Source organism: Mytilus californianus, unplaced genomic scaffold (genome assembly GCF_021869535.1).
Source record: "Mytilus californianus isolate M0D057914Y unplaced genomic scaffold, xbMytCali1.0.p SCAF_10, whole genome shotgun sequence".
NCBI classification, from domain to species: domain Eukaryota; kingdom Metazoa; phylum Mollusca; class Bivalvia; order Mytilida; family Mytilidae; genus Mytilus; species Mytilus californianus.
Window position 1 is genome coordinate 40,181,553 of NW_026262582.1, and position 22,887 is coordinate 40,204,439.

The 22,887-nt window shown below is 33.5% G+C and overlaps 1 protein-coding gene across 1 annotated transcript in view; it reads left to right on the plus strand.

The window, feature by feature from the left end:
• LOC127718111 (protein Wnt-9a-like) overlaps window positions 1–22,295 on the plus strand; it is a 50,053-nt gene extending 27,758 nt beyond the window's left edge. Inside the window, exons 3-4 of the mRNA XM_052224052.1 lie at window positions 9,859–10,127; window positions 21,405–22,295. Coding sequence (XP_052080012.1) covers window positions 9,859–10,127; window positions 21,405–21,878 — 743 coding nt within the window. The 3' untranslated portion in view covers window positions 21,879–22,295. The remainder of the gene's footprint in view (window positions 1–9,858; window positions 10,128–21,404) is intronic.
• Window positions 22,296–22,887: the final 592 nt, after the last annotated feature.

Genomic DNA, 22,887 nt, shown 5'->3' on the forward strand with positions numbered 1-22,887 from the left:
CTTTTTTATCTATATCAACTGATTGACACTGGACGTTAAACAAACATTAACCAATCAAGTCATCGGCAGAAAAATTCGTCAAACTTTTTGAAACCAAAGCTTAATTGTGGTCATGTAAGGCTAATTTTATTTAAGCATGTTCTGAGTAGAAGGGTTTTGATAAAGTTGACGAAGAGGACGACAGACACTGTGATATGCCGTTTCATAATCTAATGCATTCTGGGTTAAAATTTTCAAAAGCGCACACCGGAAAGTTGTGATGGGCATAAAACGTCCTAAACAATGGAATATTAACCAATGGTGTGACGTTGTTTTCATTTACGAACAATGAAACTACCCATAATCCCTTAGATTCGGAAACAGCGAATTGCTTGCAATAGGTCATGCCGACCCTTAAGTGGTGTGACCGGACGATGAAGCTAACTGCATTATAATACGCGTTGCGGACATTATTGTATTATAGTATCAAATCAAAAGTACTACAGTTCGAAAAAAACACGATTAAAAACTAATTTAGAGATATAGCTTTCAACGAAATAAATTGTACGATTACAGTTTAGTAATGGTCCCTTTTTTAGTGTAACATTTTGTATCATATACAATCTTAGCTTACAACCAAATAAACTCATCAACTATAAAAATGTGACGTTTAACATGATGAGATATGACAAGACAAATCATATCAACCGTTCTTGCCACTTGTCATTTCACGACCTTAAAGGTGACCATTTACGGCAATTGAGGTGCTGATGTCGTTATTTTCAACAATGTTTTGACAAAAGGTTACAAATTTAAAAAGCTGACAGAATAAATGATATGACTTCAATTCTAATTTATTTATAAGACGTTTACATTTGCGAAAAACTTATTACTTGTCTGTTTAACAAGATGTCCGCCTTCTGTCGTAATTAATTTTAACGCAATAGAACACGGAAACAAATAGGAATCCATGTACTGTTATTTACAAATTTTAAAAAATTATTTCTTGACATGATCAAAACACATAATTTTGACTAGTATCTTGCATAGAATTATATAATTAATCAATAAATTTTATGACAAGCTGTCGGCTGCTTTTTTTGAAGATTAAAGAGCTGAATCATCTTCGTCATTATTTAACATTCAATGTAAATGCACCCGAAGAACTTATTATATTTGACCCAATTAGATTATCAATAAGTAATATCAAGCATTGTTTTAATTAAACTTTTTTCAACATTTCTTTGTTAATCATTGTTGCACAGCTTCTCTCTGTCTGCGTTTTAACAATATCGAAAATTAAGATATTGAACATTAATAGTTTTATGACCGGCCTCAATTTTGCGTAGTAATTTCTGGCTATACCATCGATTGCGGGAAGTGTTAGGTTCGACTACTAACTACGTTTTTAACGTCTTGAAAAGATTTTAAAGTTGGTACTTGCTGCTCTGATTTACCACCCGGCTTTAATGGATAAGAGAAAAGAAGGGTCCATTCGGAGTCGAAATGGGTGACATGTCTTTCTGTTGACTATAACAGTTGTTAGCTTTTATAAAAAGGAGCACGTAATTCTTGTACAAAGCAGATTTCATATCACATTAACATGTTTTCCCCTGAAAATGGTTGGAAGATTGCACTCTTAATATTGGTCATCCATTTTTCAATTTTTCCGGTTTTTTATGCAAGATAAAATTGAGAATGAAAAGTACTCTTTTTGTGTATGAGCGGTTTCTATGCCATGTGAGTGATAACTATGCCATAGAGTGGCTGCTATGCTATAAAATGTTTTGCTAGGTTTTAGATCCATTCTTGAAGTGCACCTATCTCTTTTCAAGTGTGAGGACCATATTTATTCATACCAGTCATCATCTCAAAAACTAATGGTTGCTTTTTATTGGTGTAAAATATAAAAATAAGGAGATGTTGTATAACTATCAATGAGTCAACTATCCACATCACTTTCAACACCCTTGTCTTTATTGTGACGGCCATATTTTACTCGAGGAGGAAACCGGAGTAGCTGAAGAGACATACCGACCTTCGACAGCAAAACTGGCATTCCTTTTCACTCAAAATTGGAGTCGAACTTACCTTGTCGCAAGCGGGGTTCGAACTGACAGGACCTGTGTTGACAGGCTAGTAATAACTACAGATGAACTATTTAGACCAATCGGTCCTTCCAAGAGACTAAACAAGTTGTAAATAATTTCACCAGAGATAAGTAAAATCTGACACAGAAAAAAAAATCTGAACTGTACACCATTTGGTCTCTGGAGGAGAGTTGTCTCATTGGCAATCATACCACATCTTCTTATAATTTTTATTTACAAAAACGTATTCGGAGACTGCGATAACCAACACCTGACGTCTCCTTATTAAACACAATGGTATATGTTGTAACTATTGCATCACGCTTCGAAATAGAAACGTTTATTATCTGTCTAAATCGCTTTTGTTTTATGATCAAAACACAAAGTTTCGACTAGTATATTGCATAGAGTTATATAATTAATCAATACATTTTATGACATTCTGTCGGCGGCTTTCTTTGAAGATTGAAGAGCTGAATCATCTTTGTAATTATTTAACATTCAATGTAAATGCACCCGAAGAACTTATTATATTCGACCCTTCTTCTTTGGATCAACAAGGCTTCGATACTGAAGAATACATGTTGCTGCGCATGCGTGATTGGCGAAAAATGACCCAATTAGATTATCAATATGTAATATCAAGTATTGTTTTAATTGAATTTTTTTTCGACATCATTTTCTAATCATGGCTGCACAGCTTTTCTGTGTCTGCTTTTAACAATATCAAAAATTAAGATATTGAACATTAATAATTTTAATATTAGCTTCAATGTTCAGTCTGTTTTAAGAGGGTATGGATAGGGTCCTTCATATCTGTATTCTTTAATTTTTAGGCCATTTTTCTCTATTCTTTATAGATTTTGCCTGTTATTCTCTATTCTTTATATTTTAGCACCCCATTTTTCTCTATTCTTTATGTTTTAGTCCTTTATTCTGCACATTTTGCTCATAATTATCTATTCTGTAAACCCCATCCAGACCCTCTTTTAATGTCTTACTTAATTCGATGGTTTCGGCCACCATCTTCGTTGACGTCATGAAAATATTTAAAACTTGATACTTGCTGCTCTGATTTACCAACCGGCTTTACTGAATAAGAGCAAAGAAGGGTCCATTCGTAGTCGAAACATTTTGTCTAGATAGGGTTACGTTTCATCCTGTTGACTGTTGTTTTCATTTATAAAAACTAGCACGTGAAAATCCATGCTGAGCGTTTTCTTGTTCACTGCTTAGCGTATCATTGGATAAGAGCAGATTTCATATCACATTAACATGTTGTCCCCCGAAAAGGGTTGAAAGATTGCACTCTTATTGTTTATCATCCATCCATCAAGGCCAATTTTTATTGGAGGAGAAAACCGGAGTAGCCGGAGAGAACTACCGACCTTCAACAGCAAAACTGGCATTCCTTTTCAATTGTAAAAAGTAAATTGGCATGGCCCTAAAAGGCTTCCGTACTTTTCAAAGAAAATTGGAGTCGAAATTACCTTGCCAAAAGCGGGGTTCGAACTGACTGGACCTGTGTTGACAGGTTATTAATAGCTGCAGATTAATTACTTAGACCAATCGGTCCCTTCAAGAGACTAGACAAGTTGAACATAATTTAACCAGATATAAGTGAAATCTGACATAGAAAAAAAAATCCTAACTGGACACCATATGGTCTCTGGTTGAGAGTTGTCTCATTGGCATCCATACCACATCCTCTTATAAATTTTATAAAAACGTATTCTGAGACTGCGATAACCAACACCTGACGTCTCCTTATTAAGCACAATGACATATGTTGTAACTATTACATCGCGCTTGGAAATAGAAACGTTTATTATCTGTCTAAATTGGAAATAGAAACGTTTATTATCTGTCTAAATTGGAAATAGAAACGTTTATTATCTGTCTAAACTGCATTCGTTTTATGGCAAGATTGATAAGACTTCTATTATACGCAATTCACTGACAGGCGTCCTCGTAACCCGAATAATTCAGGCCCTCACCGTAATCGATCACTCCTACTCGCGAGGTAGCATTCACAGAGCAGTGGGATATAACTACTGATTTAATCGTGTAAGTGTTCTCGATGATATCGTGCTCCATGAAACGACGACCAATGAATACTGTAAACCAACTGTTTTCCACGGCTACTTTTCCCTGTTAACTTTTTCTAACCGATTTCGCATCGATTGACTTTCGAGCGATTTTCTGTAGTCATAAATGGGAAGATCCAAGTATGACATTTCGTAACGATTTATATTCGGATAATTTTTCTACTCGCGAAAGTCTCGTAAATTAGTCAACTGCGAACATTATTTTGTTTACAGTATTTAAATGTTTAATCTTATTGTAAGAACAAACAGCCATCGTACAGCCACATGTGCTGATTTGTAGTCCCGTCATACAATTTCAACGGTGTTTTGAAACGCGGTGTATCATATTTTGATAACAAAGGGCAGAATGCGTTTGGTTGTCACAGTTTTGAGATAACAAATATTTAACGCTCAAGATTGAATAAAATTAATATTTTGGCATAGTTTCTTGATTGTATAAGTAATAAAAACAACGGTTTGCATTGTAGTCAGAAATGAAAATGGAATGCGTTTATAATATTTGTGTAATCCGTGTTATGTCTTAAAGTATCACGCAGTACAGCATGCATTACCGTCAGTTTTGTTAGAGGTTTAAATTAGATAGAGAGGTGCATCTGCTGCAGCTGAACCGAAAACGGAAATGACCTAGCTCGTGACTGCTTCAACCAGTTTCACCATTTGTTAGCATAAAAAATACGCAATCGAATCCCCAACATTGGATTAAAGGTTACAGAGACTAATATATGAATAAGTTGTCCAAATGGCTCGATAAATATAAATTCATTACGGACAATGGAACTTGTAGCGAAATGTTTAGACCTGGGTAAACCTGGAGATAATTCTTTCAATCTGTAATGCGTTTGGGGTTGTATGTTTCACCAATGATTGTAAAGCATTCATCTGAAACTGAATTCAAATGATCTGTGTAACTTAGAAGCCTTCAATAAATATCTGAAAATGGTTGACACAAACGTTCCATTCGTCACAACTCGGCCGATTCCGTACAGATGGAGAGAAGCGGACTCACCCGAGATTAGGCGATTGACAAACGTACCAGTCGTTCTAAGAGCTATGTCCCTTATTCTAGGTTGGACATAAAAGAGGATCTTCATGGGGTTTACAGAATAGAGAATAATAGGGGAAAAAATAAAGAATGTTATTATTATATAGAAAAATGGTCCAAACGAAATAAAGAATAGAGAATAATCGGGTGCTTAAGTATTAAAAAAAAAAATGATAACTTGGGCAAAAAAACTGAAAAAAGAGAAATTCTTCTTTAAATAAGAATGCAAAAATGAAAAACTCCCATCCAGATCCTCGCGTAGAAAAATATTAGTACCTCATTACTAATTTTGTTAGAACATTTATAAAATAAAATTTCCCCGTTTATTGAACAAAACTTAAAGTGGATACACTATATTGCCATACAGTATACTTTGAAAACTGTTACTCATAGAAATTATGAGAGAAGTATTTAAGATGTATCTATTCTATGAATAATTGGGACACCTGCAGTGCGCGGTATGTGTGAAAAAACATACAAGAATGAAAAACATTGACAACTAATTGAACGAAGTCAAAACACTACAGTTTATACTGTATCTTTATTGTCTATATGATATATCATTTGTAAGGTAAATTGTTGTACACATACCGATGATAAACACTTATATATAACGTATTTTGTCTATTACACAGTGCATATATGCTATTGACCTTAACTTCAATACTTAAAGAAACTATTTAGAAACGATTTTTTAAAACTCCCTCAGGTACAGTTACACAGTGCGTATATGCTATTGAAGTTAATTCTAAATATTAAAGAAATTATTTAGAAATAAATTTCCAAATCTCCCAGGCAAAGTTGACCTTCTATTAATTAGGCTTTTCTTTTTAAGATCTTTTTTGGTCAGATAGATCATAGCGTTTCACGTATGTTTACGTCCCTGGATTCAAATGTTTCTGACGAAGAAAGGAAATCCAGAAAATCGCTTCGGACACACGAAATTTAAAACTTTTCTTTTTATTTTAAAGCCCATTATAGAAAGTCATTTATTCCTGAAGTCGTTTCCAAAAGCCCCAAATTTGATTTTAAAATTATAATATGATACAAATTCCCCCTTTTTTCTTGAAAGAACTGGTTCGCTGCAATGAAAAGCGACGTCGATAGCAGATTTTGCATGTGAATTTATATGTTTTTATTTTGTTTATATGAATTTTATTTACTTTTCGTCCTTGCTCTTCATTGAAGAGAACCAGTTCTTTTGTCTGCAATATGATAGTGATTTAGAGTTAAATTCATACTATCCAAAATGACATTCTGGAAATGTTTTCCTGCAACTTTGATCACAATCAATCCACTCAATCACCGAAAGAGTCAGTTACTCTCTAACATCGTGTGTCTTAGTTGTTCTAGTCGTCTCGGGGTTGTACTCTAACATCGTGTATCTTTGTCCTTCTAGTCGTCTCGGGGTTGTACTCTAACATCGTGTATCTTAGTTCTTTTAGTCGTCTCGGTGTTGTACTCTAACATCGTGTATCTTAGTTCTTCTAGTCGTCTCGGGGTTGTACTCTAACATCGTGTATCTTTGTCCTTCTAGTCGTCTCGGGGTTGTACTCTAACATCGTGTGTCTTCGTTCTTCTAGTCGTCTTTACCGTGTTTAAAACATGTATATAAGTGAAGCAAACTTAAAAGTCAACTCCTTTCAACTATTTGCCACTGGAGGTTAAACACATAAAAGTTAACGTCTGTGTACTATTTGCCACTGGACGTTTATCAAACAACAATCAATCATTATCTGATTTCTCTGAAAAAAAACTTTAACCTTTAATGAGTAAGTTATACCGTTAGCGATATTGAATAGTAAATCTCAAGAACAATAAACTGTTGGAACTACTTAAACTAACATCTATTTTGTGAGATAAATATCACCTTTAATTTGATGGTCATTTTTTGTTTGTGGATAACAGCAGTTATCACACACTAGATAAAAGAAGATATTTATGGAGCCGACAACAAGTATTGCGCGAGATTAATCAGGTTGTCCCATTCAATTACCATCAATTTTGTGCTTATGTCTGTTTTTCAGACAGACTAAATCAAGATATTTTTTGTAGAATTGTTTGGCTTTATACAAAAGTTTATTGCAAATATACTATCGTTTATATGTTCGAATGCAAGTTTAATTAAAATGTCGGTGCTTCAACACTGATCGACATGATTTAGGAATAAAATTTCGATTAAAAGTATTGAAGAAAAAAAATTATTGAGATTGCAACTCCCTTGAATAAAGAAGACAAAGAGGGTATGGCTGTCCAATTTCAATCCTTCCTGTTTAAAGTTGCTTAGTGACTTTTGTTTATTAAGCTGTTCAAACTTTTAAAAAGCGGATGCGGGCAAATTCAGAGAATAGCTACCTTTTAGGCAATTACATGTACATGTATGTGTCTTTGTTTCTTTGAACTAGATATGATTGATTGATGGTGTTTTTCGCTACCAATTTACAAACTTACTTATGAAGTTGAAATAGACTATACAATTGTATGCTCATCAAATCTTTGTTCATTTTATTCATTCAACTAATAGATATTTGGTGTAATTAAAAGCTGGCAAAGAAAATTGGTGTAATTGAATGTTGGCAAAGATAGATTGATGTAATTAAAAATTGGCAAACCAAGAGTAAAACCTCTGCTTTGGGTTTTGTCAAGTGAGTGTAGGGATTTAGTTTCATGAATTAATACACCTTGATACCTCGTTTTTTCCATGGTACAAATTAAAAGCTTAAAATTTCGCAGAAGTATACATCTGTAAAGTAAACTTACTAGATGTCTTAGAATATTGCACTTGTAATATTTTTTGATGCACTGAATGCCATTTCACATTATTACCGTATTTAAGATCGATTTTAAGGTACGGCAAATATAAAATATTATTAAACGATTTGAGAGGATTTGAGTGCAGCTAAGACCGTTCAAAAACATTATTATTCAAATATATTGATATTAAAAGATGACTAAACTCTTGTTCATGTCGGATAAATTGTCACAAACATCGCATTAACCCAGACAGATGGCACGGTGACAATAGAAAAGGAGTTGTTCCGAATGTCATTTGCTTGCTAATGTATTCATGCGCGAACAACTTAACTAAATAGGAGACAATCACTTACATTCTCATCCGCGGTCAATGATGAACGTTTTATTTGCAAATTACAAAGTAATTATGCGGTTTAACAAAGTCAACCCTCATAGACCACCCTCGACACGATGAAAGTTAAAATAAATTCGATGTTAATTGTGACAAAATATGGGAAAGTGAGTTTTGCACACAACAACAGTTTTAAAAATTTGATTATACAAAAGTTTTAAGAATTTGATCATACAAGCTTTAAGCGCTACACTGATTGCTGGAATTACTTCTTGTTCATTTATTAAACAAAATGCACCTAAACGGAATTTCCATCTTGATGTATGACGCTTTACATATTTGAAATGTTATTGCACTTTTGTGGCATTTTTGAGGTATTCAACAATCAATTTTACTTCTTTGCAGTATAACTTGTTGTCTGCGAGATATACCGAACCTTCAAAGAAACTTAATGCATATGTATTAAAATATTAAATTTGATGGTCTTAGATATAATTATTTTCAAAAATGTCTGCTGCTTTTAAGTGCAAATGATCTTAGTTTTCCTTTGACAATATGACTCGTTGCAAAAGAGCTATATAGAGCAGTGAGCTACGGTATCTTTATTACAAATCTTGTTTATGTTCATACACCACGTTTGAAAATACCATTGAAAGATTGTTATCTTATTTAAGATTTAAATATTGAGACTTTGGTATTGTTAATCGTCTAAAGCATCTCAGAAATTATCTTGAAAAGATTACATTAATTTTTTATATTACCCCTTCCCCTCCCCTCCCCCCCCCCCCCCCCCCAAAAAAAAAAGAAAATTAGAAGTTTTCAGAAGATGATCTATTAAAATGATAGCGATCTATATATATATATACACTAGGCGATTCATTAATGCCTTATTTACCATGTGAAAGGTCTTTTTCTATATGGGCATCACAGAGAAGGTTTCAGATCACATGTCTAGGAAATAGATATTGAAAACAGATAAACCAATATGCAATATGATCACTACAGCATAATCAGAACCGTCTACTTTAGATTTCGCCTAGTCTCAAAACTAAGAAAATTTCTAGATAGGAGCTTTTATCAAATTGTATCTTGTAAATCAACTCCGTGTTAAAGGTTTGCGATGAATTCGAGAACCAATAAACCACAATTATGAAAATAGCAAATAAGTCCGATTGATTGAGTGGAGTGTGTTCAAAGTCCTACGTCACTAGAAATTCGCAAACACAAGTTGTTATGCATGAGAGAATGGATGAGAAGAAGTACTAAAATGGGGTTTACAGGACAGAAGATTATAGACCAAAACATAATGAATATAGTAAAATGGGGCAAAAGATAAAAGAGTAATGGGGTGCTAGAGTATACAGAATAGAAAATATTGAATAAAATAACAATACAGAAATAAAGACCGTCACTTTATTTAGACCCTAACTCAATGTAGACCCTCATGCATTATAACAGACTTGGATAAATATTCATACTAATATTACATCGAAGATGACTGCCTATACAATTTTGCCCTTTTAATTTGGAATAAATTTATTTATCTTTTTTCAGGTTTTAAAGAAACGTCATTTTTATTTGCTGTGTCGTCTGCTGGACTTGTACATTCGATTTCACGTGGATGTAGCACGGGTCGTCTGGATAGGTGCACGTGTGATGAGTCGAAAAATTTACAAAACGAAGAAGCATGGCGGTGGGGTGGCTGTGGAGATAATATAAAATTCGGACTTAAATTTACAAGACGATTTTTAAAACGTGCGAAACGAAATGGAAAGGATGTTTTAGCTAGAGTAAACAGACATAATAGCCATTTAGGTATAAAGGTATGTATTCTTATTGCGTCTTTAGTTGTCCCCCGCGTAACGCGATGCGGGGGACATGGAAATATAGGGCGTCCGTCCGTCCGGTTTTGTTAGCTGTCTCACGAGTACAATTCTTGCCAGATTTTTATGGAACTTGTATCATAGGTTTATATCATCAATGTCTTGGACGAGTTCGAAAATCAGTGCCGATCAATTATTTTAAAAGAGTTATGCCCTTTGTTTTATTTGTTGTGTTCTGTATACAATTGTTTATCTTTTGGTCTTTTTGTTTTTTTTTTTGTTTTTTTTTGCCATGACGTTGTTAGTTTATTTTTGACTTTGATTTTGAATGTCCCTTTGGTATCTTTCGCCTCTTTTTTATGTTAACATATCGAAGGTCTATTGGAGTTTTAAACACTAAATTCCGTTCTCTATTCTATTTTAATGGTCTGAACATTTGCTAGCTGTACATTTGCATATATGTGAAGTCGAACGGTAAGCAGAAGTGAGTTGATTTGTTTTTCATCTTAAAGAAAGTAAGTTTGTTTCTGTTGCTAGGGAGATGGTATGATAATAACTTTGATATGGCCCTATATTGCAGTGAGGTTTAGCAGTTTTTTCTAACTGCTCCATTTCTAAAGCGAGTGTCGAAGCAAAATGTAGTTATTATTGATTGTTCTTTGCTTAACGTCCATAAAAAAATAGGAAACATCTTACCTATTATCAAATTCTTAAAGATTTAATATCTTATATTGGTATAGAAATTGATTTTCGATTTTCAGGATTTTTAAGTTTTGGAATTTGATGATAAAAATTCTTTTCAAACCTTTTTTGGAAAAAAAAATAATGCAATTGAAAGATCAAACTAGAGGATAAAATGAAAACTATTAATTTTTCATTCTGATTTGGAAATTCAACAATTACGTATTACATTTCGTAATTGATGATAGTGATTAAGTAGCAGAAATTATGGTAGACACATACAGTCGATCAATCTGTTAGTTTGTCCTAGTTTGGGTGATATTCTACTCTTAAAACATGGTCCGATGACACAGTTATCGTCCTTTACAAATATAGTCCCTGTGTGTGAACAGTGTATAACTTGCCAATTTTTTTCATACATTTTCCCATGTTATTTCTTGATATTTTATGCATGAAATATTAAGTTAGGGGATGCAGTTACATGTTAAAAAAATTTGGGTGCTATATCTTTATGTTAGTAGTGATTTGGTCCAGTTAAAAAAGGTCAAAAATTAGTATGTCTGAAGCTGTCAAACTGAATTTTAGACCCCCTTAACACAGAATTGTCAATATTTTGAGTTAGAGCTGGTAGAAGTTTCTATAATTTTGATATTATTTTTCTCAATAGTAGTACACTACACTGTAAAAATCTTTTTGAGATAGAGCAGTTGCGATTTTTTTTAATTTGAATTTATTGTCTAAAAGAAATGCACTACGAAATAACTGTGTTCTCGGGCCACATGGCTTAGTGGGTGACAATTTTTTCTCGTGCATCTATAGCAATTAGAAATCAATAATTTGTGTATGACAGGGCTTAAATATAGTACACTTTTCTTTTTTTCAAGTATACTATACATTTAGATTAAGCAATGGGTACATGTTAATTTTTAACATACATTTTTTTTCGAAATATGGTATCTAAAGCAATTAAAAATCAATTATGTGTCTATGACAGGGCTTGAATATAGTCAATTTGCTTTTTTTTTCAAGTATACTATACATATGATTTTTCTTTAATTGTGGTTTTTACATTCTAGTAAATCACTTTTGCTTAAAAAAGATATTATCACGTGATAACATTTTATGTGATTGCCTTTGACAGATTTATATATCTTATCAGACAAATAACAATGATTTTTATGTAAAAAATGTGTATTGAAAAGTATAAATGCCAGTAGCATATATCGAATTTGATTAATGACTAACCACAAATGTAAGCGAACCACAAATGTTTTGTCTTTAGGATATTTTAACAGTGATTTTGGGGCATATTCTCTTAAATTTTCCACGTTTTGTATTGAATGAATACGTTCCGATCAGTCATTTTTATTTAACATTAGTATTGATTCATCAATGTAATGGGTTTCATGACTCAATCATGAACAGCAACGCGTTTTTCTCTCCCACTTTTTGCGTGACTTTAAAACCCCTCGGTGGTATCGGGGGCGATTCGGGGCAGCGTGATCGCAATAAGTATGAGAAGTCGTCGTTTTAATTCCCAACCGGGTCAACCAGAAGTGTTTGAAAAAGTAAAATGCTATTTATTGCCCGACTAACCGGCACATATGAGTAGTAGCAAGAGGCAGAATTAAGTGACCGAGTAAGGTAACATATAAAACTGCGAACAGTTACCTTTCGAGCAAACATCACATAAAGCCGACTCATGGTCTAAGAAAATTATTAATTATGAAGTAGTATATATCAACATGAGAAAGATGGGGAAGATACTTAGGGTGCAACTATGGTCTTTTGTTTTGTGAGTGCCGTTGGCTGCTGTCTCATTGACGTATACTAGTATCCCCAATCGGCTAACCTCGGGTGACTCCGCTTCTCTCCTTCTATCATATGTACGATGGAGGTACGGAATCGGCCGAGTAGTGACGAACGCTAGTAACCAACATCACCATTTTCTTTTGAATTTATATTTGCCAATCGACTCTAATTGCCTATTGTAATCCATAAATGTGTATGTCTGTTCGAAATATGGATAATTTGGTGGTGTGTATAATGAAAGAAGAATTAGGGTAAACAAGGGGGAGATAGGAACCCAACAGCATTCTATATGTTTCTTTCCTAATTCAGGAGCCAGTGATTCGGTGGTTGTCGTTTGTTGTTGTATATCATATTTGTTATTCATTTTTTTCTCATTTGAATTGTTTTAAATCTGTCATGTCGGGGCCTTCTTTAGTCTGCTAAGCCGTATATGTTTTGCTCTTGGTTGAAGGACGTACAGTGACTAATAGTTGCTGCCTTCTACGTCATTTGGTCTCTGGTGGATGGTAGTCTCATTTATTATTTTACCACATCTTCTTCTTTTTATTTTATATCATAGCTAATGATAAAGCAACACGACGGGTGCCACTAATTGAACAGAATCTGTTTACCGTTCCGGAGCACCAAAGATCACCCCAAGTTTCTCGATTTATGACTTTGAAAGTCCAGTTGGTATCATCTGCCTCTTTTTAACAAAGCTAGGAAAAAACAGAACTTATTTTGTTAAGGTGGTACCAAACACCTTGCCTAAAATTAATTTGGCTCGTTTAATTTTTATAAAATTTGGACAAAACTTGACCTTTTGACATAAATATAAATATTTCAAAAAACTTGAACCACACACTTTATTGGAAAAATTTCAATGGCTTATAGCAGTTTAACAAACACCACTAGTAATTTTGATCATTGAGAAGCTTAATATTTCCTTAACAATAGAACGTGATTAAAACGTTCAGCTGATTTTTACAGAGTTATTTCCCTGTAGTTTTATGTACCACCTTAAGTTAGCTTGTTAAGGAAATAGTCCGTATATTTAAAAACAAACAGCCAGAATTGGTACAAACATACTCTTTTCTTGTATTTTTAGCTCATTCACGTGTATTAATGTGTGATTGAGTGTGGAGAATCTTGAGTGATCAAATTATCGTTATTTCAAACGTATTATGCATTCATTCTTAAATATACCAAACACATTAAGTTTGAAATGTTTATTTATCAGGCGCGTGTATATTATAACCTCTTGATCCATCAGGAAAAAAATGGCAAATCTACAAACGTGTTAAGCTTCTATCAATTTGTTTGTCAGTTGCCATATGGTTGTCTCCCCTTGAACTTTGATCACACCGCATGCCTTTCTAGATATAGGTGAACTAGATACAGACAGCTCAATACATCTGGCAAAAGTACGTGCACCCTTATAGAATTGTAAATTATATACATTGTACAAGGGGTCGGCACCCGAAAATCAAAAACGTGCATACTATATAAGAAGATCATATTTGGTTTTGTATTTTTTGCAATTTTGGAATCATTATGCAGCATCAGAATTTAATGCGATGCTGTTTTTCACGACACATTGCGATACAATAAAGATTGCCATATTTAAAATGGCATTTAAAGGTTGTAAAACAAGAGCCATTATTATGGCCACTGGAATAGCAAGAATGATAATTTTTATAATCCTAAATAATAATTTTAATCCGAAAATATGTGTGTTTTAATCATTTTTGGTTGACCATTATAGTTTCTACTTTCAACTACAGTCTCATCTGTAAACAGACAGTTAATGAGGGTCTAGATTGGGTTTACAAACGAGGTGCTTGAATATAAAGAATAGAGAAAAATGGACAAACAAGTAAAGAATAGAGAAAAACAGCCTTAAAATTTAAAGAATACAGAAAGGAAGACCCCAACCCAGACACTGGTTGATTTTGTCAAAGATTTTAGATCCCAACAAGCGTCTACCTGACATGGTTCCCTCTTATTATATGTATCCTTGTCGCAACATTAGCTATTGATTATGACATGATAGGTAATGCATGCATAACAGGCGTTTACCTTGTCAGTAGACTTGGTCTCCCCTCCTCTAGAATCATGAGTGTTACTCACATGTTGGTTTTATATAACTATGTCGGGTGCCACATGTGGGGCAGGATTTACTGACTTCCGGAGCACCTGAAATCACCCCCGGTTTTGGTGGGGTTCGTGTTGCTCTGTCTTTTGTTTTCTATGTTGTGTTTTGTGTACTGTTGTTTATTTTATGGTCGTTTTTTGTTTTTTTTGTGATGGCATTGTCAGTTTGTTTTCGACTTATGAGATTGGATATCCCTTTGGTATCTATCGCCTCTACTCTAGAATCACGCGATTCACTCACATAATGGTTTGTATATAACTAGGATTGTAATATTTGAAGAAGGGATATAGGTGTACTACCTTCATATTTAAGCTGTAACCCGATTAAGTAAACTTAATAGAGCAATATTACTTATACTTAAATATGTATTTCCTTTCCGAGATCCTATAACTTTAGTTTGTTCCCATCAGGTGAACTTAAAAGGGTAATATTTCTGATAGTATATGTATAATCTTTTCAAACATGAGTTGATTTTTCACAACATCAAAAATAAGTAAAACTAACTGGCTTTCAATGTTTGCTAGTACATCGTGTGATTGAAAAATGCACGTGTTTGGTGCACATTTATTGTGCGAATTATTTTACCAACAATGATACTATAATACATTTTCGACATGCCAAGTCGAAATAAACAAGCAATTTATTTAATTGGTTTGTTCAACTTTATATAAAAGAAATACAAGTGTTTATCATAAAGAAACGCATTTCCTTGAATAAATGTATAGACAGTACGTTGAACAATTATTTTCAATTATTCGTAAAATTACGTGAAAGAGTGTGGTTTGTGCGTAGAAATGGCTGCAATAAATTATCGTTTTCTTTCTAGCGATGATATATACTTTGATTTTAAATAAACCGATTGCAATTATGAAATATATGCTAGATAGTCAGTAAATGACTATCAAAATTATATGAAAAAATGCACAGAAATATCGATTTTCAAGTCTTGAAAAAAATCAGTCAAGAAATAACGATGTTTATAATAATTGAATGTTTCTTTAAGAATTAGTCACTTGCTTTTTGAGAATCTATGTTGGTTTAAAGCTCTGTCAAAAAGTTTTGGTTGAAAGTTGGAAATAATGAAAGAAACCAAAGTTGATGCAAAACACGGTTATCATAGGAGTCGGAACAAATAGAAAAGAACAATTAAACTGACGGTTTCAGAAAAATAGTAGGAGCACATCGGAACAAGCAGAAAAGAACAAGTAAACTGATGGTTTCAGAAAAATAGTAGGAGCACAAATGGACGAATGGAAACTTAAAACGTTCTCAAATACTCCTAATCAGCTCTTTTGTACAACCCTATTTGCTAAAGCTCTGGTCGTCAATGATATCAAAGGGACTTTTTTACAAAATATTTCTGTATCATCTTCCCAAATTGTGTTATGAAGATTAATAATAAAAAAATAAAAATATGTAAGAACCATTTTTATTGACCTATTACATCCTAAAATTCAATCTCTGAATTCAAAGCGTTTTTTTATGCATCGGTCTTCTCTTTGTTTGTATCATTCTGCTCAACTCTTCCAAAAAATTCCATATCACGGTTTTGTGACGTTAGTATGCTGGACCCGGTCTTATCAATCGTCGTCGTAATTTTTGACCCTACTTTGATAAGTTTGACCCAAGTGCTACTCCGGTTTGCTGGTAAACCAAAGATAAACACATGTTGCTATCATGCAACAACACCCGAATTCAATCCAATAATTCAAATGCAAGATTTTCATTACATTGATACTGTGAAATATAAAATGATCGGTACAATGTGATTGTTCGCTAGATGCTCACTCGAATACAAAGCTTCATATTGTGACTCTCAACTAGTTATTTTACAGTAGCAATATCGAAATCATTTATTTTTACTCATCGTTTGTTCATCTAATTGTAACGTTGTTTTGAAAATCAGTAGCAACTATCTTTAAACCTACCTAGGTCTGGTCAAATAAAATTTTGGAACTAATTAAACATTTTTTTACTAATGGTGAAGAATTAATTTTTACCTGCAGCAAAATTATATAGACATAGGCAAATGTTTACAGTTTCAACATATATAATGCAGATCTGAAGGACATGAGCTTTAAACTATTTCATATAAACATTTTGTAGTGTTTATATCATACGGAACGAGCATTTGAAAGCATTGTGTAAATACCAAGATTGATTTCTCTAAATCGTGCAATATTTGTGTAGAATAAACACGCCGTTGCAATCATTCATTAAAAACACATTACAGCTACGGTCAAACTTGTTTGTTTAGATATTTTGACACATAAATAGGTATAATGGATCAAGTTAACAAACCGAATCATGAAAATGTACTTAAATCGACTTCTTGTCCAATCAATCTTCGCCATTTGGCTAGCTGCAGGACTGCTTAATTAATCACCATCATTATTCCCTGCACTGTTATTTTTGCAACAGGCCAATCAGTCACCGACTTGTGATTTTCTGCATATGGAATCTCATTCAATCTTTAAGTTAAAATTTACTTTATAAGAAGAGTAAAAAATAAAAGGGTAAGAACTTAGGGGACGCACAAAAGAAAATGCTTATCATTTCACTAAGCGACCGACTAAAAGCCTAAACTATATCTTAAGCATTTTCTAAGTTTCCGTATATTTCGCATTTCGTTGATTCTGTACATTTTTACAGTTTTACCATCTGCTGACTGAAATCAAATCTTTGAGAAATAAGGTCAAGCCATCGAATCACTCCAATAAAGCCGTAAAAATCATATCAATTCTACCAACACTTTCTCAAATATAGTAACTGATGTATAACTCAGTCTGGTTACCGATTACTGTTTCCTAGCATTCTGAATGGTATAGAACTAACTACCAGACACGCGTCCAAGCTTGCGCATGATATAGTTAAATGCCAAACCATCATAAGACAGGAATGAACAGATATAATCGCGAATCTAAATATCGAGAGAATTTTTATGATATTTACATACTGGTCAACCTTATAACAATTCCGTGCAGTATTTTATTGATTTTTTGTAAGAGAAACTTAAAAAAAATCAGTAAAATACTGCACTAATAATTCTCTTCTTTTCGGTGATGGACACTGTATTTTTAAAGAAATACATCAAAGACGTTGTTGAGGTTGAAATCAAATTGCATTTTACTTTCAGAGTGAAAACAGGTTATTTGTTTCCGAAAATGCCGTTAATTTTGACATCAAGAAAATTTAGGGAAAAAAATCAGGCTTAAAAAGCAATTGTACTATTACAAGTCATTGTCCTATTCTATTGTCCTTTATATCTAGTTCATGTATAAATTCCGAATTCCCCCAAGGGTTGGTCATTGATATTGACCAAAAGGAAAATTACAGAAAAAAAATATCAAGCATAAAAAGAAGATGTTCAATTTCACGTAATTGTCCGTTATATGTACAAAATGTAGTTCATGTAATGGAAACGAAAAGTTTCCGAATGCCCCTTAGGGTCGGACTTCCGAAAATAAACTACAAGCCGAAGGCCAAAAACACCCATTAAGATAGTCTGACGTTTGTAAGTTATACTTTACTATTCTGTAATTGTAGAGAAAACACTCATAATCTATGTTAATTTATATAAATACATTGAAAATTGCAGCTATAAATTTTAAAATTGTTCTGGTGACTTTAATGTCCAAAAAGTCTGACTGGAAAGTTTTTGCTTAAATGTATATCTAGATGTAATTTTCACGGATTTGGTGTACATTTGTAATTGACATATAATTTTTGATGTTAAAGTGTTTAATAAGATAAGTTTTTATGCGGAAGAAACAATGAAATTAATTTCATTCGGTAACAAACATCCTCTTGGGAAATACGGTTAGCACAGTTTTTTTTAAAATGCTAAATATAATTTGACGTATTTTTAAATCGAATTCTTTTTCCTTTAAAATATTTACAATTTTCGAAGTATCTGCTCAGATACTTTGATATATCCCATATTTACACTTTATACATGGCCCTGTTAAGGGTAGTTCTCATTGTCCCATATCACCCCCAAGGGTGACTGGGGAATAGAAATATGGTCACCATTGGTCTTCCTCCGACCGGCGGTAAAACCTTCGCTAAAGTGGGGCGTCCGTTTGTCTGTGCGGGATGTACAAATTCGCAGTCACGTCCGGTCAGAATGGGGACGTTAAATCCGATGCCTCGTGTAAAGAGAGTGCCACGTTCTTTGCACGTTAAGAACCCTTGCAACAACTCTTTGAGGGGTCCGTAGGTGGCCTGTTGCAAGGCCAAATTTCTGTCCTTATCGAATATACCCTCATTTTCCCGTGGCAGTCCAAATTTCACCGACCTTCATCCCGGACGGCCTCTATTACAGGACCTACCTATTGTATTTATTGATAACTTGTTCTCGTCCTGAACATGCATGAAATATTTGCCACTGGACGTTAAGCAACCAACAATCAATCATTGTCCCATATCCATAAGATGTACTTGCAGAAAGAGGCAAACCCGCAACAGCCTCGTTCTGAGATAATAATATTGTCATTAAATGTAGCTTTTCTAAGAAATGATGTATTTTGAAGATACAAAAAAAAAAGACAATATAGATAAGGAACAATATGTTTAAGATATAGAAAAGGCGAATAACTTTCAATTTTTTATACATACTTGCAAAAGCACGAACCTCGCTAAAATAAAACGGTAAACTCATTTGCTCCGGAAAGGGACTTGGTCGGTTATATATTCTTGTATTAAATTATGTTCAGACTTGGTCAAGGATTAAAGTTAGTATGTTTAACATGTGGTATGGGGAAGGGGAAAAATTAAAATTAAAACCAAATTGACCAAAAAATTTCAAAATATGTCAGGGCGTCAACTTACGATTTATGTTAAAACTCGAAAAATATATTTTATAATGTTACTTTCTTATGTTTATTTATAAAATTATTAACAATTTTATGTTTTGAACGTCTCAAACTTGCAATGATTACTGTGGCTAACCACAAAAACATTTTTAGTTTGAGTTTATTTCATTTTTCAACGGATATAGTGAATTTGATATCGCACAACGATATTAATTTTTCCTTGTATAATGATGTTAAATGAATAGTTTTCATGTTTTCCTGGAAAAATAAAACAATATCCTACAAAAATTCCTGCTTCTCGGGTTTCATTGTGGTTTTGAGTCACGTGACGTCAGCTTGACAATATAACGTAATTAATATAGCTGTCTACAAAGATAGTAGTAGAAACCTAATTGCACTGAATTAAGTAGTCTGCATTTTTATAACCCCGTTTTAAAAGTTTGTTGAATACAATGATGGGGACGTTTATATGAATATCCGTCTGTTCGTCATTCCGTCCCAATTTTTCGCTACTTCTCCTAAACCAGTTTACAGAATCTTAGAGATAGCAATACACAGTTAGAAGTTTAGTTTCGCTTTTTTGTCATGTGCAATAAAATTGATTTTTTAATAGCTGAAGAATAATATAGCCTTCAAAAAGGGTTTATATGAACATCAAGGTTGTTTTTTGCATGTTTATAGGCCATTTTTCTGTTTGATAATCCGTATTTCACATACGTACCGCCCATAGGTCCAGAAATTATTGTAGTATTTTTCAACATAAATTTGAACCCCGTACAAAATGAGGTGAAATGCATATGATTTTTTCCCCCTCTTGATAGATAAATGTGAATGGTTTCAGAAAAGGTGTCACTGTAATGAATTGAAATTATTCTTTGAACCAAATTTTGGGGACTTTTGTGACATTTTCGCCCCCCCCCCCCCTTTTTGCAATATTTTGTATCAAATAAATGCAGATTGTTGCCATGGTTACACCAAAAACAGATTATATTAGACCATTTTAACTATTGGAAATCAAATCTATGGAAGATGCTGTTTCCATACATATGCACATACATAACACAAACTTAAAGCCTTATTTGTTAGAAAGGAAGGGAAAGAGGGGGTTAAAAATTATGAGTGTCAATTGTCAGTTTTTTTCCTAACTGTGTATTGCTACCTTACTCACATGATGTACTTTTATCCCTCCTATGTCATATCGTCATCCAATTAATTTACTTTGGCATAACATGGCCTCATATCCTAACACTACAATATACATTTGCACCCTTTTCCCATCCTAAAATCCTGATACAACAGTGCACATGTGTATCCTTCTCTCATTCTAAAGCCTTTACCAGAATTTAAAAAAAACCTTCTCAAATTCTTTCCGTTACAATGGCATTGAGCATCTATTGTTTTGTTTATCGAATCATTTTTGGTGTTATCCTTATCAGCGCATGGACTTTGCATAGAAGGGGGGAGGGGGGGGGGGGGTATCACTTTGATATTTTTTATTTCGCTGTACCTCAAAAATTAGAATTAGAATGCATTTACTATGGGTTCTACTGAATACTATATTTTTTTGTGAATGAAATTCTCTTTACTAACAGAAACAACACTGAACTCGGTCAACAGACCATTTTTCTATGTAAAACATGCAAAATAACACCACAGATAGGAGTCTCGATTAACCGAATCACTGTTAAAAAGAGGATGGAATTTAATACATAGTGCATCACTTGTATCCGATTTAGTATTTAATTCGTACGTCACTGCGTCGTCACTTATGAAATACTATTAATTATCCGTCCTTGTTTTACATGAATTGAAATATTATTTTTTTCTAAATTTCAGGTTGTGAAAAATCATGTAGAGACAAAGTGTAAATGTCATGGAGTTTCCGGGTCATGTACAGTTCAAACATGTTGGAGACAGTTGTCGCCCTTCAATATTATAGGTGAAATATTGAAGAATAAATACGAAAATTCACAGCAAGTTGAAATAGACAATAATCATGCAAATAGGAAAACAGCGCATAAAAGACGTTCGACCAAAATGAGTGTTGTGGCTAACAAAATGCCACCTAGGCGTATGGAAATGATTCACATAGACAGTTCGCCTAGCTTCTGCAGACAAAGTAGGTATTCCGAAGGAACAAAAGCGCGGGAATGTATCAAAGATCGTAATTGCAATTCCATTTGTTGTGGGCGTGGTTATAATGTACAGACAAAGACTGTATCAAGGCCATGCAAATGTGAAGTGGTTTGGTGCTGTCAATTCCGATGTCAGCAGTGTCTTATTGATGAAGAAATACATTCATGCAAATGAACTTTGCGATGCATTATGGGAACAAAATGTTCATCGTTGTCCAAATAGAATCTTAGAACAAAAAAATAATAATAAAAAGTTAGCTTTTTTACATTTTAATGGGTGCTACTAATTGTGATCAGACAAAATTGTCTCAGTCATCGAAACGTTTGAGGCAGCTGTTACTTACCCTGTCAGACTAAAGCCTTAAACTGACATTGAAAAAGGCAAAGCGTTGTATCGAGTTTTGATGACACAAACTGTCTTCCGTTTAAAACCAAAGATCTATAGATGTTTATATAGTGTATTTATTTATTTTATACATTTTAGACTTTAATTTATACATTGATGCATTATTTTGTATATATTTCATGTCATCTGGGATAACTAATTGTCTGTACCAGATATTGTTTCATCTTGCTTACAAATCCATACTAACATGATGTTTTAGTTCTTTTGATATAACGGCCTCTTATTCAAATACAGGAAGCTAATTTGTAAACAAAAATCCTTATTTTTGAATAACAAAATCAGAAAAAAACCTGATTTCTCCTCAATTCAAGTCGTAACAAATCTGGTTCTAAAGACGGACCCACTGAAGTTCACTTGTCTGTCCATCGACACTAATATATCCATTTCAAACTTTCGCATTGATCTAACCCGAATAATTCAGTCGTTATATTCCGCTGATCTACGAAGGCTACAAGTGTGGGAGAAAATCGGACACGGAAAGGGCTTGAATTATTCGAGTTAGCATTGATCATGTCTTGCAGCGTAATATCACATGAATATCAAAAGTCTATATATTTGGTTACACACTGGTTAAATTTGCTTCAATCGTTAGTTACACGACAGGTGGTATATACGGACAAGGAAGTTCCAACTTCCGGAGCATATAAGTTTACCGTTTTATTTTAGCGAGGGTCGTGTTGTTGCTACTATGTATTTTTTTTTTAAATATTGTTCGCTTTTTATTATCTACAACATAATGTTCTTCACCCCTCCTGTCTTTTTTGGTATCTTAGAAATA